General features: G+C 46.6%; 1 protein-coding gene across 6 annotated transcripts in view; it reads left to right on the top strand.

Annotated features, from left to right (window-relative positions):
* Positions 1-16,514, top strand: part of Tmem181 (transmembrane protein 181) — a 48,713-nt gene that overhangs the window by 20,370 nt on the left and 11,829 nt on the right. For 4 of the 6 annotated variants that reach the window (XM_070010598.1, XM_070010601.1, XM_070010602.1 and 1 more), the window contains exons 3-10: positions 1,192-1,247; positions 3,290-3,380; positions 4,861-4,988; positions 9,027-9,137; positions 13,757-13,837; positions 15,439-15,538; positions 16,041-16,171; positions 16,376-16,467. In XM_070010598.1, the coding sequence (XP_069866699.1) occupies positions 1,192-1,247; positions 3,290-3,380; positions 4,861-4,988; positions 9,027-9,137; positions 13,757-13,837; positions 15,439-15,538; positions 16,041-16,171; positions 16,376-16,467 (790 nt within the window). The remainder of the gene's footprint in view (positions 1-1,191; positions 1,248-3,289; positions 3,381-4,860; positions 4,989-9,026; positions 9,138-13,756; positions 13,838-15,438; positions 15,539-16,040; positions 16,172-16,375; positions 16,468-16,514) is intronic. The other 2 variants (XM_070010599.1, XM_070010604.1) reach the window with 1 other exon arrangement.

Genomic DNA, 16,514 nt, shown 5'->3' with positions numbered 1-16,514 from the left:
CCTTCTCCATGAGCCACAGGGCTGGAGTGGTCAGGGAGTTTCGGCTCGGTTCTTGGTGAGGGGGTGTGCAGTGAGCAGGACCCTGGCAGCAGCTGGGGTCTGAGGTCAGTTTGGCTATGCTAGTGACCTTGATCATCTGTCCTTCATCGGCCACCCAAACATTTCTTCCTTTGTAAAAAATTACATTTTTATTATCTTTAAGTAGTTGTCCAAAGGTGTTGTATAGTAAATCAGTTTATGATTATGATGCATCTGTCACCCTTTTTATCATCACCCCCCATTTTTGTTGTTGTTTAATACTTTTTTGTGGGGGGGTCAGTCGTAGGGCTTGAATTTAGGACCTGGGCACGGTCCATGAGCTTTTTAAACACAAGACTAGCATTCTACCACTTTTGAGCCACAGAGCCACTTCCAGTTTTTAGTGGTTAATTGGAGATAAGAATCTCATGGACTTTCCTGCCTGGGCTGGCTTTGCACTTGATCCTCAGTTCTCAACCTTCTGAGCTAGGTTTACATGCGTGAGCCACCAGCGCCCGGCTTGTTTTTAAAGACTTGATCCTTCTGTGTAGTTCAGGTTAGTCTAAAGCTTAATGTCATGCTCAGGCTGGCCTTGAGTTTGTGATCCTCTTGTCTCTATCTCCCAAGTGCAGGGATTACATCATGTCCACTCGTGCAAACATTTCCATCTAGTCTGCTATTAGAGGGGAAACTGGGCCACGTGAAAGTCTTGGTACAGTGAATGGAGCTTGAACTTGGAATTCTTCTGCTTCAGCCTCCCAAGTCCAGGCCTGCTCCACCATGCCTCGCTTTACACTTTACAAAATATGTAGGAATATCCATATAGAAATGTTCCCTCAGGACCATGCACTATAGAGAGCCCTCACTGAAAGTATGAGAGGTTTTCCGTGAGAATCCCAGTTCTGCATGTGTGTGTGAGAGAGAGCATGTGTGTGCACATATGCATGCCTCAGTGTGTATGTATAAGATTCTACCTTGACCCATGTCAGGAAGTTGTGATGCACAGTAAGAGTTTGTGTGTTTTTCCTATATACATACACTCTCTAAAGAAAGACCAGGTAATAAATAAGATAATCTTTGTATAATGCATAAGTTTTTATTGGCATTTGGAAAAAATAAGTTGTGACTAGAGTTGTAACGCACTTTCCCCTTCTCTCCTTTGCTGGACTTTAGGACCCAAAGTGATCCAGACTTCTGCAGCTAATTTTTCACAAAACAATAGCAAAAAGGTAAGGCTTGGGTGTAAGTGGTATTATCAGAAGGAACTGTGGAGCCGCAGAGGTGGTCCTGCTTGGAGGGGCTGGGCAGCAGACTGTGCTTGCTCTGCAGAGGCTCTCAGCAGGCAGCTGTTCTTGTCTGATGAAATTACCTTTTCTAAGGTCCTAAGTACTTTTGTACTCAGGAGTATGCCGGTGTCACTTCCTAGGGAAACCCAGTCCAGCTCCAAAGGACAATGAACTCATCCTGGCCCCTTCCAGGCAGAAGTCCTAGTAGACGAGAGTTCTAACAATGATTATTTAGGTATCTGACCCTTTCTTCCCATATTTATCCAAGTGCAGACTTGGTCTCGGTGTCATCTTCTAATAGCAACAGTCTTTTTTATTGATTGTTGGCATTCCTCCCATGAGCTCTGTTTAAACGAACATCTCTTCCTTCTTTTAAGTGCCTGGTTCTCTACCATCTTTAGAGGAAACAGATTTTTGCAGATTTTTGGTCAAACACAGTCCTTATCCATGCGCAGGGTACAGCCATCCTGCATGACAGCAGCTCAGCATCATAGGGTGCAGCCTGCCTACCTCAGGTCCCTTCTCTCTGCTCCCCACTACCCCAAAAGAACAAAAGAAGAAAATTGTCCTAAATCATGCAGCTCTTTCTTACTGTTTTTGGTGGTGCCCAGCACGTGCCCTCAGGCAGGGCAGGCCTGTCCCACTAGGCCAGCTCCCAGCCCTTGCTGCTCTAGTTTGAAAGACGCTCTTCTCTGGCTAGTCTTCACATTTTCTTAGCTTTCTTTTATCTTTAGCATTTGGGCTGGTGGTCTGAATTGGAGATTGCAACGTGGCTTTTCTCCACAGTAGCAGTAGTTGGTTTTTCATTTCTGTCTGTCAGTATAAATCTCTTTTGGACAATTGAACTGACTTGCAGCCAAGACACCATCCTCCCTTCAAAGAGACTGTATCCTATTCTCTGGAAGATTTCATTCCTCCTGTGGCTTTTTGGGATGCGTGTGGTCCCTCACCCAGCATTCAGATGCAGAATCAAAGGTAGTGCTTTTCTTTGCAACTGCAGGTGATTGCCGTAACCAACCCTCACCGTCCCATTGCTAGGAGACACCAATAGCACGTCTTTTGGAAGACAAGGCATAAGAATCATTGGTAGCATAGTCCTTTTTCTCTCCAGGGACTTTAAGACTAATAAAGCCCTAAATAAAAGATGTCAAAGGGATCTGGCCTACTGAGGCTAACGAAGTATTGGGACACATGGAAGTGTCTCATCATCATTCTCATCACATCTCATCATTGTTCTGCTTTTTCCCTTTCCTTCTTGAAGATAACTTTTTTCTTGGCACTTAAGTAGGTTTATCATCCTAAGTGGTGACAATGGCCTGCTGAGAGTTTGGATAGATAGAAATGAATTGCAGGGCTGGGAAGGTGGCTCAGTGGTAGAGAGCTTGCCTTGCATGAATGAGGCCATGGGTTCAGTTTCTCAGCACCACATAAGCAGAAAAAGCCAGAAGTGGTGCTGTGGCTCAAGTGGTAGAGTGCTAGCCTTGAGTTGAAGGGCTGAGGGACAGCACCCAGGCCCAGAGTTCAAGCACCATGACCGACCAAAAAAAAAAGAAAGAAAAAAAAGAAATGAATTGCAGCTGGAAGCTTGCCCTCTCTTCTGGAAAGAATAGTTCACGTGCTTCTGTTTCAGAGCCAACGCTGAGGTCTCTTTTGCTAAATGTAAATTTTTTATGTTAAGATGAGCTATTTGGAGCTAGGCACACGTGGCTTATACCTGTAATCCTAGTTTCTCAAGAGGCTAGGATCCAGAGGATTGTGGTTTGAGGCCAGCAAGAGCAGAAAAGGCTGCTAGGCTCCGTTTCTGAGTAGGTGTCATGGCTCAAATGGCAGTACGCCAGCTGAGAAAGCCAGCAGAACAAAAGGGAGAGAAGCTGTGCGTTCACACTGAACTACTAAAAGGGAAAGGTAAAAGATGAGTTAGGAGCTATTTGGTAGACTCAATAAAAAGGTTACATGGATTATGGAATTTTTTTTTCCTTTTTCAGCTAGAGCCCATTCAAATACGTTCAAAGCCTCTGTCTACATATAATCAACAGCTGTGGCTGACGTGTGTGGTTGAGTTAGAACAATCAAAAGGTAAGCAGCCTGATAATTTGGGGATGATTTTTCTGGTATAAGCTGTCATATTTAAGAGGAAGCAAGGACTTGAAAAGCTAAGTGTAGCAGGAAGCACATCGCTTTAGTTGACAATGTGAGGGAGCACCTCTTGCAGGAAGGGCCAGCTGAGCTAAGAAGCTGCAGAGGGTTGTGTGCTGATACTCTGAAGTGGAGCTCTACTCCTCGGGGACACCTGCTTGTCACTAGGGTGAGGCTTCTACAAGTAGCAGCCAGGGGTGCCACATAACATCTTACAAGACATAGGATAGCCTCAACAGCACTTCCCTAACCCAGATCATTCATTAATGGTTGAGGCCTAAGAAACCCTGCCCTAATGTCTAAGGAATCATGGTTAGCTTCTGAGCATGGAAAATGGCACCATTTTTCATGTAATTTCAGCTACTCAGCAGGTAGAGGTCCAAGGCCAGTCTAGGCAAAAAATAAATTAAAAAAAACCACACTGAGTTGCTGAGTACCAGAGGCTCTGTAATCCTGGCTACCCAGGAGGAAGACATCTGAGGATCTCAGTTTGAAGCCAGTCTGAGCAGAAGTCTTTGAGATTCTTTATTTCTAGTTAATCACCAAAGAAACTGGAAATAGTGGTAGAACACTAGCCTTGAGCAGAAAAAGCTTGAAGAGTTCAAGGCTGCCAAGCTACTCAGGAGTGTGAGATCTGATGATTACAATTTGAAGCCAGCTCAGCCAGGAAAGTCCATGAGACTCTTATCTCCAACTAATCTACAGAAAAAGCTAGAAGTGGTGCTGTTGCTCAAGTGGTAGAGTGCTAGCCTTGAGCAAAAGAAGCTGAGGGACAATGTCTGGGCTCAGAGTTCAAGGCCCAGAATCAGCTGAAAAGAAAAAAAAGAAAAAAGTGTTCAAGGTACCTGAGTTCCAAATTCTAGTCACAACACAGACACCTCCCCCCCTGCTCCCCACACACACAGTGTCAGTGGACTATGGTTCAAGTAGTAGAATGCTTGCTAGGCGGTAGCAAGGCCCTGAGTTCAAATTCCAGTACTGCCAAAAATAAATATTCTGTCATTATATATTTGTATATTTGGAAAGTGTCATGGGACAATAGACACAAAAATGTTAATTACAGTTACCTGTAGGATTGTGTTTAGGGCCATCTTTATATTTTTGAACTTTTCATTTACAATTAGAATATAATTAGAAAAATAAATTGTAATCAGAAAAATAGAAATTATTTGTTTGATATAAAATTTAATAAAAAATTAAATAGCACTGAAGTGTAGGTTTTAACATAGGTCCATCAGTAATGTGGGGCATAGGCGCTAATGGAGAAGCTTCTGGTGGGCTTTTCCAACATGGGGAGGTAAGACAGCTCAGGAGGTGCATGGCCCATGTGTTCCTGGCTCTGAGGCCAGGTTCAGCCACAGGATCTTTGCCCATGGGAGGTGCCTGGGGTGGTCTCTGATCCTGAATTTTTCTTTCATAGAAACTTCTATTCAGACCAGTTTTCCCATGACCGTGAAAGTCAATGGTGTGGCTCAAGATGGAACCACAACATACGTTCATAACAAGGTTCACAATCGGACAAGGACTCTCACCTGCGGTGCAGGAGGGGTGAGTGTTCTGACCAGTTACAAATACTGTCACAGTGTGCTATGCACTCTATTTCTCCATCATAGGAAGCAGATTCCTTCAAAAAAGGTAGAGCCTTCAAAAAGTTGTTCTGTAAGAAAAATAGTTGGGCTTACACTATAATCCTAGCTACTCAGGAGACAGGGATCTGAGATTGTGGTTTGAAGCCAGCCTGAGCAGGAAAGTCTGTGAGACTCTTATTTCCAATTTTCTCCAAAACACCAGAAGTGGAGCCATGGCTCAAATGGTAGTATTAACTCTGAGCACAGAAGTTCAGGGATAGCATCCAGGTCCTGAGTTCAGGCCTTAGGACAGCACCAAAAATAAATAAAGTGAAAGAAAAATGGAGTGATCCTAAAGAAATTCTCCTAACTTTAGAAGTTTTTGTCAGCTCCTGCACATGCACAGACACAGACCCTGACTATGCAAGTGCACACTTGCCCCTCAACACTTGGGCACACAGGCAGCCTATAGCTTGAAGTATCTGTTGGCGGACGTGGTGGGTGCTGCCTCCCAGAGAAGGGTTGCCACTGCTCATGTTCAGGTTCTGTCATGAGGCTCTGGGTTGTTTCTGTTGGGTGACCAATGCCCTGACCCTTCTGAGATGGAGTCCAAATGTCCAGACCTCTCAGGCCAGGGGCCTAATTTTTGGGTATGGACTTCAGGCTGCAGTGTGTGGCTGTTGGACAGAATTCTGGTGGCCAGGGAGCTTAAATTCACACCCAGAGTCTAGAGACTGGGAACTTTCCCCCGTGACAGAGGAGCCACTTGAGGACTGTAACACAGGGCACTTGGGAAGCATCAAGAACAGCAGTGCATTAGATGGGAGATTAGACCTGGGATGGCAGAGCTGCATGGTGCATTGCCTTTCCCAGGCCCAGTGTCACATCTACACCATGTCGTGCTCAGTGATTCCTCACAGGAGCCACAGGATGACCTAGTATTAGAAATAACCCATGTGATATGGAGCCCTTGCCCAGGATGGCACAGATACTAAGTATGCCCTTGTGCTGAAGCTCCTGGCCTGACTATGATGCACTTGCCTCGCAGCTACAGTGGGCAGAACAGCCTGCTTCTCATGGTGGAAGACTGTGCACGGGCTGGCACCTTCTCCAGTCACTCACTGTTGACTAACCTTAGAGTCCTAGCCATTGGACAGTTGAGCTGTGTGCACAGTGCAGCTCTCTCCAGCAGAGCTGGGACAGCAGTGGCTTCACTAACAGACTGGCATCAGAGAAGGCTCCAGAAGTAACTGGCCCCCACCCTGCCTTCCTCCTGTCACCCACATGAGTTGAAGTTTCTGGAATGGGTTGTCCTCGTCTGCAAAGGGAGATTCCACCTCCCTAACTTTCCCGGGAGGGGGTGAGACATCCACGTACGCCCTCCGTCCCATGTGAAGGCTGCTTGGTCACTTCTGCCGAGTGGCAGAAGGGAAGACGTGACAGAAAGGTCCACAGTCCAGCAGTGGGCCTTCTCCCATTCCCTAGGCAAGAGGCAGCCACGTTCACCTCCATGCACACTTGAGTTCACACCCTGTGGTGGCGGCTGCTGCGGCTGCTGCTGCTGCTGCTCAGAGGAGGTGCAGGACGCACAGCTGCTCCATGACAGTTCTCCCATAGCTTCTGTGACTAGTTGTCCTGGTTCGCCCTGGTGGGGTGGTGGTGCTCCCATTATACAGACTTTCATTTTTAAAACTCACTTTAGGCTGCATGTGGTGGTTCACACCTGTAATCAGAACTATTCAGGAGACAGGGATTGGAAGGATTATAGTTCAAAGCTAACTTGGGTGAAAAAAAAAATGCCAAAAAACGGAGATCATGCCTGTAATCCAAGCTTCGTGGGAGGTGCCAGGTAGGTGAATCAAGGCCTGAGGCTGACTATAGGGAAAAGCAAGAGACCCTATCCAAAAAATAATTAAAGCAAAAAAAAAAGGAAGAGGGCGTGGCTCAAGTTGTCAGTCATCTCTGTAGCAAGTGTAAGTCCCTGAGTTCATATGCCACCAAAAGGAAAATGGAAGTCCTCAGGAAGACGGTGACCTCAGCTAAAAACTCAGCTTCACGTGAGCCAGGCTACCCGGTGGCTGGCGGAGCTGCCCTGTGAGAGGGTCCTCAGAGCATCTCTGTGCTTCCTTCCTGCTCTTGGTTGGGCTTTTGCCTCAGTTCATGCCATGTCACCACTCCACTCCACTTTCTCCCTAGCCCTGTAAGGAGCATTGGCCTGGTGTAAGAAAACTTGGCATTAATTTTTGCAGGAGCAGTACTGGGGTTTGAATGTAAGGCCTTATACTTGTGAGAAAGGTACTCTGCTACTTGAGCCACACCTTTTATGGTTTTCTATAAAGATAGGTTTACCACCTTCATAGTATTATTATTATTATTATTATTATTATTATTACTATTGTTATTAGTTGATGTAATGGAAAACACCTCAGCCTTGGGTAGCAGGGTTGTCTGCCCTTGTAGGTGAGGGTGCTGTGGTCTTTTTTCCTAGATACACTGTATTGAGGCAGAGTTACAGCACAGGCTTGGGACCCACAAATCCTTAGGTGGTTTTGCTGTGGTGTTTTTGAGTGTAATAAATAGTGTGTACACCCTGAGCTGTCACATTGGTTCATTAGAACTTCCTCTGGGGCACCGAGACAGATTCTTGCTGTGGGAGAAGTACTTCTCTGGCTGGCAGTGTGTGTACTGATGTTGAACCTCTGCTCCTGGCCCCTTGAGGACTTAGCTGCAGGTGATTGCAGCTGCTGACAGACAGGTAGGGGACATAGTCATGATGGACACGCACATGGTGGACACGCATAGGCCGAGAGGACAGGGGCCAACTCAGATGAGTGGAGCTGCCCTGGTGGAAAGAAAGCACAGCCAGATGGGATAAACTATAGCAGGTGGCTTGTGCTGATGTTGGAGGTGGGAAAGGAGTGAGTGATAGCCAGAGAGCTCCAGCCAGTCCTGCCCCACCTAGTGCAGAGGGCCTGGTGCAGACCCGGTGGCCAGTTGACCTTCATGTCTGAGACCTGGGGCCTTCATACCTCTTTAGACCCTGCACCATCCCCCTGCTTTCCCTCCTGTCCCTTAGATGAACAGTGCCAGGGGAAAGCAGACCCTCATCCCTCCTCCAATCATGTTTTTGAGGCTTCTTATGTAAAAGCCAAGTCCATTTTCTTCCCTGTCTTGAGGATCTTCTGATCTACTAGAGGACTGATTGTTCTGTTCAGAGCCACAGCAAGAATAGGTGCCACTCGGAAAGCCACAGAGATTCTAGGCTGTGGCTGGACTGTTGTGGCACAGGAAGCATGTGTCTGCTTGGATGATGGAGTGACATTCAGGGCATGTTGGCCTGAGAGGCCGGGCTGGACCAGATCTTTGACCTGCTGCCTGGGGGCTGACCCTTGTAGAGCCACACCCCAGAGTGGGCCTTACTCTCACCACTTCTGAAGAGGACAGCCACATAGAGGAGATGGGAGACAATAAGCTTCCTGATTCTGCAGAACAGAACGAGACAACTAGCAGACCTTTCAGCATTCACAGCCTGGGATACCTTGAGGCCACTTAGTTTTGATGCCGGGTGGGGTAGCCGCTCTGCAGAGGGAATGGTGGTTGAACACTGATAAAGTGTGGTCCCGCTGTGAGTATAGTTATGACAGTTGCAAGTATGGACCCAGGAGGACAAGTCAGGTCACACCATCCATTCTCCTGCGTTGTAACCTGCAGTTACTATGTTTGTAGAAATGGCAGGTCTGTCTTGTTGCCTGGCTGTCTTTTTTTATGTAGGTACTATATCATTTTCACTCATCCAGAGCAGGACAGTTTTAATTACTTTAAGTCATATATTGTAGTTCCAAAAATACCCATTTGGTACTTTCTAGGAACCTTTTATTTGGCATCTGATTTTTATGGACTTTTGGCAAGCTCCCTGGAGATGACAAATTCTGCTGCTGTTGTCCAAATGTGTCTCTTACGTGTGGGAGGTCTTCTGTCATGCTTTGAAGAAAGACATGGCTCTTCCTTGTGTTTGCAGAAATGCACAGAGATTATTGTGGCTCACCTGGGCTACTTGAATTACACACAATATACGGTGTCCGTGGGGTTCGAGCGCCTGAAGCTTCCCATCAAGGAGATGAACTTTACAGTGAGTACTGTCCTGTGCCCCTCCCTGGTCCCATGGTTCCTTTGTTGAGTGATAGAAACATACCATGGCCTTTAGCAAGGTTATTTATCACAGTAAAACCACAGTTTCCTCAGTATGTGGAACTAAGAAAAGTATATAAGACAGCATAGAAATGGGAGAAATCTTAGGCGCCCTCACATTTATAATAGAGCAATCCCTTGTCCACTTGAAGTCTGTTCACTATCCTTCCACTCCTTCTAAGCCCGTACCACTGGTGGGGTGACTTGGGTTGGACAGAGCCTGGCTCCATCAGTTTATATTGGTTTGACTGTTGAGCCTCAGTTTTTTATGTCAGAGTAATGAAATTAATAATAGATATTTAAAAACACTTCACTGGCTGGGCACCAGTAATCCTAGCTACTCAGGAGGCTGAGATCTGAGGATCCTGGTTCAAAGCCAGACTGGGCAGGAAAGTCCATGAAACTTATCTCCCATTAACCACCAGAAAACCAGAAGTGGCGCTATGTCTCAAGTGGTAGAGCAATACTAGCCTTGAGCTGAAGAGTTGAGGGACAGTGCCCAGAGTTCAAGCTCCACGACTGACCCCCCAAAAAGCACTTCATTGATAATCATGTGTCATGAAACCTGCCTGCTAACCTGTGCAGTTCAGTGACTTCTAGTATGCTCACCATTGTGTAACCAGCACCTTGGCCTTAATTCAGAGCAGTCATCTCTCAGAAGAAACCTTCAGCTGTCACTTCCCACTTTCCTCCTCACAGTCCCTGCCCATCATCTACTCTCTGCATCTCTGGACTTGGCGGTTCAGGACATTTCATGGAAATGGAATTATGTAATGTGGTCTTTTGTGACTGACTGTTTTCACTTAGCATGATGTTTGCAAGGTTCTTCTACCTTGTTGATGGTTAGCAGATCACTCTTTATCTGTTTATTTTGTTGAGTAATAGTTCATTGGATGGACAGGTCACATTTGGTTTATCCACTCACCAGTGTCAGGTGTTTGGGTTGTTTCATATGTGTATATTATATATCATACCATATAGTATATAGCGTATCCACAACATAGTATATGTGATACGTTTTATATATATATGATAAGTGATACTTGTATGTAAACACACACATACAATAGTGTGGACTCACGGGTAAAGGGATGGTTCATGCCCTGGGCAGGAAAGAGTAGACAGTGTGAGAATAGTGCATGAACTAAAACTTGTGAGTTGTTTGTTGCTGGAATTTTCCATATGATATTTTTGAGCTGTGATTGGTAGGGGGCAGTGAGGAAGGATGGGTGCTGCCTCACTGGGAGGGGGGAGGGGATGCTCGCTCCCTCCTGGGGTTAAAGCAGCGCTACCTTGCACAGCACTGCTTCTGACACAACACACAGCACCTGATTTCTGCCTGCCATTTCTCCTGAGTGTCTGCAGCACCTTCTCCGCACACCAGCATTCTGGGCATTCTCCCCTAATGAAGTGCACTCAGGGATGAACCTGAGTGACACCAGCCAGCTCCAAATGCCTCGTCTCCTCTCTTTTTCTCAGCCATGATCTTGGACTAGGGGTGAGACTAAAGCAGTCCACGTTCCTGGTTCCCTCCTTCTCTTCCAGATTGTGCCTTAGATTAAGGCTAGTCTACTAAGACATGCACATGGTGTTTGCTATGAGTATTGTGCTTACCTCAGCACTGCCCCCTCCTGGGCTTACAGTCATACTACATCATCAGTATCCTGTGTTTCCTGTTCTTCTCATTAGCCAAGTCATTGAGGTAGACACTCCTGGCCCCCCCACTTCCCCGTCTCTTCCCTATGTCACCATGATCATCTGTGAAGGACACGGTCCTTCACAATTGCTGTTAGGCTTATAAACGGCAATCATGATAGTTAACATTTTAGACTTACTCGTTTATTTATTTTGTGCCATTCAGATGTCATTGTAGTTCTGTGAAGTTGGTAACAGCATCCCCCCTTTGTAGAGAGAAACTGAGACTTAGTGAGATTTTGGGATTATAGGGCTGGGGTATGGAGCTGAGGTTCTGACTTCACAATTCACTTCCTGCTAAGCCCTTTGTAAGCAACTTTGTCTGGCAACTTTATTGAAGTATTCTGATCACAGGGGGAAGTACACATACTTAAAATATTAGATGTGACCCATTTCATATGACATCAGAGCTGGGGAACTGGTTTCATAATCAACATGCGGAGCACTCCTGTCAGCCCCGGACATCTTTTCTCCACTTCCTCTGTCCCTTCTCGTCCCCAGGCCACCACTATACTAGTTCATTGCAGATTCGTTTGCTTTTTTTAGAACTTTAACTAATGGAGTAACACAATAATACATACTTATTAAATATGTTGAGATTCTTTCAGTGAAATTCTTTTGAGGCTGATTGATAAGGTTGAGTATATCCTTAGTCCATTCCTTTTTTGTTCCTGACTAATATTCCATCATGTGGATATAGTACTGTTGATTTTCATTTGTCTGTGATGGGTATTTGGTTGTTTCCAGTTTGGGGTTTTTACATAGAAGCCCTGTGGACATTTGTGACTAGGTCTTGGTATGGGCATCATTCTTACTGGCCTTGGGTCAGCATGAGTCGCAGGGTGGTTGGGTGTATGGTGAAGAAGCTGGCAGTTTACACCATATCCTACATCCCTACCAGTGGTGCTGTGAGCCATCCTGTCCATAATCAGCAGAGTCAGGCTTTCAGTCTGTCAAGCTTTTCAGTCTCCCAAGAGTTGCATCATGGTTTAAACTCATAGTACTTAAATGTTGACCACCGCCTTTTGGCTTGCATCTTTCTGACAGAGAAAACAAAAAAACCTGTCATCCTTATCTTTGTTCCTGTCTTTGCCCTCTGAACCATTGTTCTCTCTTCACACCTTCTAACATTTTCCTTGGTTACTTTTTTGACAGATTTGATTTGTGTACTTCTCCATGTTCTTTGTGCTTGGAGTTCATTGAGGTTCCTGGGTTTTTTCATTAAATTTTGGAAAGAATTTGGCCATTTCTTAGAATACTTTTTCTGTCCTCTTCTCCCCTCCTCAAATTCAGGGACTGAGCACATTTGTGAGGCCACTTGGGGTGTTCCCCTGCATCCACTTGGGGTGTTCCCCTGCGTCCACTTGGGGTGTTCCCCTGCGTCCTGAGGCTCTGCCTGGCTTTGTTGCCCTCGCCTCTGTTCTTGGTGGTTTCCAGCTGTGTCTTCATAGTCTAGTGGTGTTTTAATCCATTGCTCCTGCTGCTCCGCACGCACAGCAGCAAACTCATTGGCATCTCCGTCCTCATCCACACCTCTACTAGTCTTCTTGCGTACTCTATATTTTTTATGCCAGTACTGGGGCTGTGTATGGTCCCTTAGCTTTTTTGCTCTGCCACTTGAGCATTGCTCTTCTTACCGCTTTTTTTTTTTTTTTTTGGGTCGGTCATGGGCCTTGAACTCAGGGCTTGAGCGCTGTCCCTTAGCTCTTCAGCTCAAGGCTATCACTTGAGCTATAGTGCCACTTTTTCCTGGTGGTTTATTGGAGATAAGCATATGGACTTTCCTGCCCAGGCTGACTTTTAACTGTGATCTTCAGATCTCAGCCTCCTGAGATCTGACCAGCTCTATATGTTTTTAAAGAAAATGTAATTTATACTTTTGCATTTTATAAAATATATTTACTTTGCTGGGCATGGTTGTATGCATTGGTGATTCCAGCTACTTAGGAGGCTACAAGGCAGGTGGATCACAAGTTCAAGGCCAAACTTAGCAAGGCCACATCCCAAAACAACATTCAGTAAGTGTAAAATGTCTGTTACCTGGTTTATAACTTTGCACAGATGGCTTCAGTAGCTGGAAGAACTGTCGCTGCTATTGGCACATAATGTACCGCTATTATTGGTATATATATATATGTACACACGTGAATTTTTAGAAACTTTAGCTGTGGTGTCAACTTTGGGAGAAAGTAGTAGCCTGGAGTTGCATTATACAGAATTAATTGAAACAATGGTCTATAAACATCAAAAACAATAAAAAAAAAAAGGGGGGGGGCTGAAGATGTAGTTCATTGCTTGCCTAGCCTGCATTGAGGCCCTAAGTTCAAACCCCAGTACTAAATACACACACATTATTTCTTTTAATGAGAAGTCGGCTTTTCACTAATGAAGAGACTTAAAATCCAAGTGCTCTTGCTGTGATTATAGAATAATTTACCTGACTCTTTTCAGTTATTGGCAGTACATCTCTGTTGTTTTGCTTGTTTATTTATTTATTTTGACAGTGTCAGGACTCGACCACAGGTCCTCACGCACACTGTAGTCACTTGCGAGGCTGGTACTCTACCACTTGACTCATACTTCTAGCCCTATGTTTTGCTCATTATTTGGGAGATGGAGTCTAGAGGACTCTTCTACTCGGGTTGGCTTCAAACTTTGATTGTTCAGATCTCAGCCTCTTGAACAGCCAGAATTACAGGCATGAGCCACTAGTGCCCCTGTGATAGAATTTGGCGACCTGTGGGCTAGTACAAGGGAAAGCCTTTCAAGCTCCTCTAGCCTCACATCTAGACAGGACCATTACCAGTCATCTGGTGACTTCCTTTCATCTGCACATCTTTCATCATCCTCCACCTATCGTTTCAGTGGAAGACCTATGACCCTGCCTTTTCTAAGCTGGAGATCTGGTTCCGCTTTGTGTTTGTGGTGCTCACCTTCATCGTCACCGTGAGTACCAAGGGCCTGGCACCCCACACCCAAGGCCAAGTCAGGGCAGAGCTAGTGTGTGCAGTTATGAGTGTCCCCATCTGTCTAGACACTAAGACATGGAGACATGCCATCCAGTGGTCTATCCCTTTTCCCTAAACAGTCTGCGTATGCCAAGATGCTGTGGTATAAAAAGTGGTGCACAGTCCTTCAGTAAGGAGTAGTGTGGCAGGTCACTAACTTTTAAATACAATGTCATCGTGGTGCGATAAAACCTCCATTTGACCTGTGTGAAAGGGATTCTGCCCTGTGTGAGGGACCTGCTCTGGAACGGCACTCTCTTGGGTCTTTATGTTTAGGAATCTCAGAGTTTGGGCCCTTCAGAAATAGGCTGCAGAGAAATGGTTTTGGAAATGCAAGCTTTAGGCTTGTTTGGGACCTGAAGATTGCATTGGTTTGGGGAATGCCCCTACAAACAGAGGGTGCCAGGAAAGCCCATCTGTGAAGAAGGAGATTTAGAAATTGGATGCCAAGGGAGTGTGGTGTGTTCAGTGGCTAAGGACCATCTAAGGGGGATTGTGCCCTCTCCAGAGGCTCTCCTGAGGCTGCTGGAGAAGGCGTGACATTTAGATGTGTCTCCTCTTTGTGGTAATGGCTCCTGTACTGCCATCTAGGCACCCTGGCTAATTGGGAGACTCCCCAGTGGAGGAAAGCGTGGCATGTAGTGAGCATGTGAGCGGTGTGTGGCAGGAAGCAAGACACGGCCCTGGAATTGGTCAGGAGCTGGGCTGGGTGTCCCATGCTGAGCCTGGGGTCCCAGAGACTCCCAGGGTTCCTCTAGGAATCGTACCGGTTATGGGGCTGCCAGTATTCATGGCTGGTCTGTTGGAAGTCCACATTGTTTCTTGAGGACTGTCTTCTGCCTGGGATTTTTCTGCACCCTTCTGGGGCCCAAGGTCTGGTACTTGTGGCCCTGAGGCATTCCTAACTGAAGGAACTGGGCCTGACCCTCGCACAGAGCTTAGACTAGGGAAGTGGACAAGAAGCAGGGGAGCCAGACTGCCTAGAAAACCATTGGTTTGTGTTGGCTTATAGAAAAACAACCTATCCCCCAAATTTCAGGCCTAAACATGGTACATGTATAGAGTTTGAAAACAGCTTCAGGAGGTTCTTCCAGGACCCACACATCTTCACCAGGGAAGAATTTGAGAATAAACTCAGCCTCTGACTTTTGGCACCAGCACTGTCCTTGGAAGCCGGTACCCCCTCTCTGTAAGAGCTGTCCACTGGAGCACGTGGCCTCCTGCGTCCACAGATGTTCCTGTACCCTGAGGAGTTCTGGGAGTGCCATCTGCCCTCAGGCCTGACAGCAGCCTGCCCAGGGGGAGGTGAGAGGGATGGGTGTCATTGTGCTTGTAGAGGGTTTATGGCCGGCTGGGCCCCACCTTATCTCTGGCCCTAGGCAGCGCTCACCCATCTCATCACGGTCCTGACCACCTCCAGGACCCCAGTAGTTAGTTCAGCCAGGACTTAACCCAGCAGATCTAGCCCAGCCACTAATGGAACCCAGTGACCCTGCTGGGGTCCAGGAGGTGAGGGGTCTGGGTCTGTTTGCTTTGCAGTGCCTGTTTGCACATTCCCTGCGCAAATTTTCCATGAGAGACTGGGGCATTGAGCAGAAGTGGATGTCTGTCCTCCTGCCACTGCTGCTGCTATACAATGGTAGGTGCCACTTTTCTCTGAAACTTTCCCCTCTCTGCTTTAAAACTGGCCAGCATCCCAGAGGTGGTCTGGCCTGATGCCTGGAAGAGCCCATGGGAGCCCTGGACAAGCGGGTGGTGGCAGGTTCCTGCTCTGTGGGCATCATGTTACACAGGTTGTGGCAGATGCCTGGGTCTTTAACAAACAGCAGTGCTTCCGTAGTTAAAACTTGGATGAGCTGCAGACGCAGCAGTCCTGGGACTTGGCTGAAGGTGCTGGCATGGCTGTCTCTGCTCCAGAAGGCATTTGCTGCCTGAACTCCATGTTTAGAGTTTCCAGGCTGCCTCTTGCGTGAGGAGATGACTCAGGGCAGTGTGTGTGCAGTGGCTTTTGGGCATTTGGAAAACAAAACAGCCTTTGGTTTGCTACCTCTCCCTGGAGAGCTCAGAGCGCGTGGGAGTGTGGGGCTCTGTGCTGGGTGCTGGCAGCCCTGCTCTCATCATGTCTGTCTTTTGCCTTCCAGACCCATTCTTCCCCCTCTCCTTTCTGGTGAACAGCTGGTTCCCAGGGATGCTGGATGACTTCTTCCAGTCTTTGTTTCTGTGTGCCTTGCTACTCTTCTGGCTGTGCGCATACCATGGAATACGAGTCCAGGTAAGCTGTAGAAGGTCCTCCCTGGACTCTGAATCCTGACGGCAGTCTAAGTGAGCGTAGCCTTCAAGCCTTCCTCGGCCTCACACTGGACCAGCAGAGTGCACCTTTGATAACAGTGGTTTGGAATCTCTGATCTGATAGACTCTGCTAGAGTGAATGCTTTGTAAGAACTTGTTTTCTGTATTTCTTTTTTTTTCTTTTTAGGGAGAAAGAAAGTGTTTAACTTTCTATTTGCCAAAATTCCTCATTGTTGGACTACTGTGGCTGGCTTCTGTGACACTGGGAATATGGCAAACGTGAGTACTTCTTTTCCATGTGAAACAGTCCTACAAAGCATGACGGG

The sequence above is a fragment of the Dipodomys merriami genome, unplaced genomic scaffold, assembly GCF_024711535.1.
Source record: "Dipodomys merriami isolate MVZ:Mamm:240054 unplaced genomic scaffold, mDipMer1.0.p SCAF_8, whole genome shotgun sequence".
NCBI lineage: Eukaryota > Metazoa > Chordata > Mammalia > Rodentia > Heteromyidae > Dipodomys > Dipodomys merriami.
This window is presented reverse-complemented; position numbering and strand designations above follow the sequence as displayed.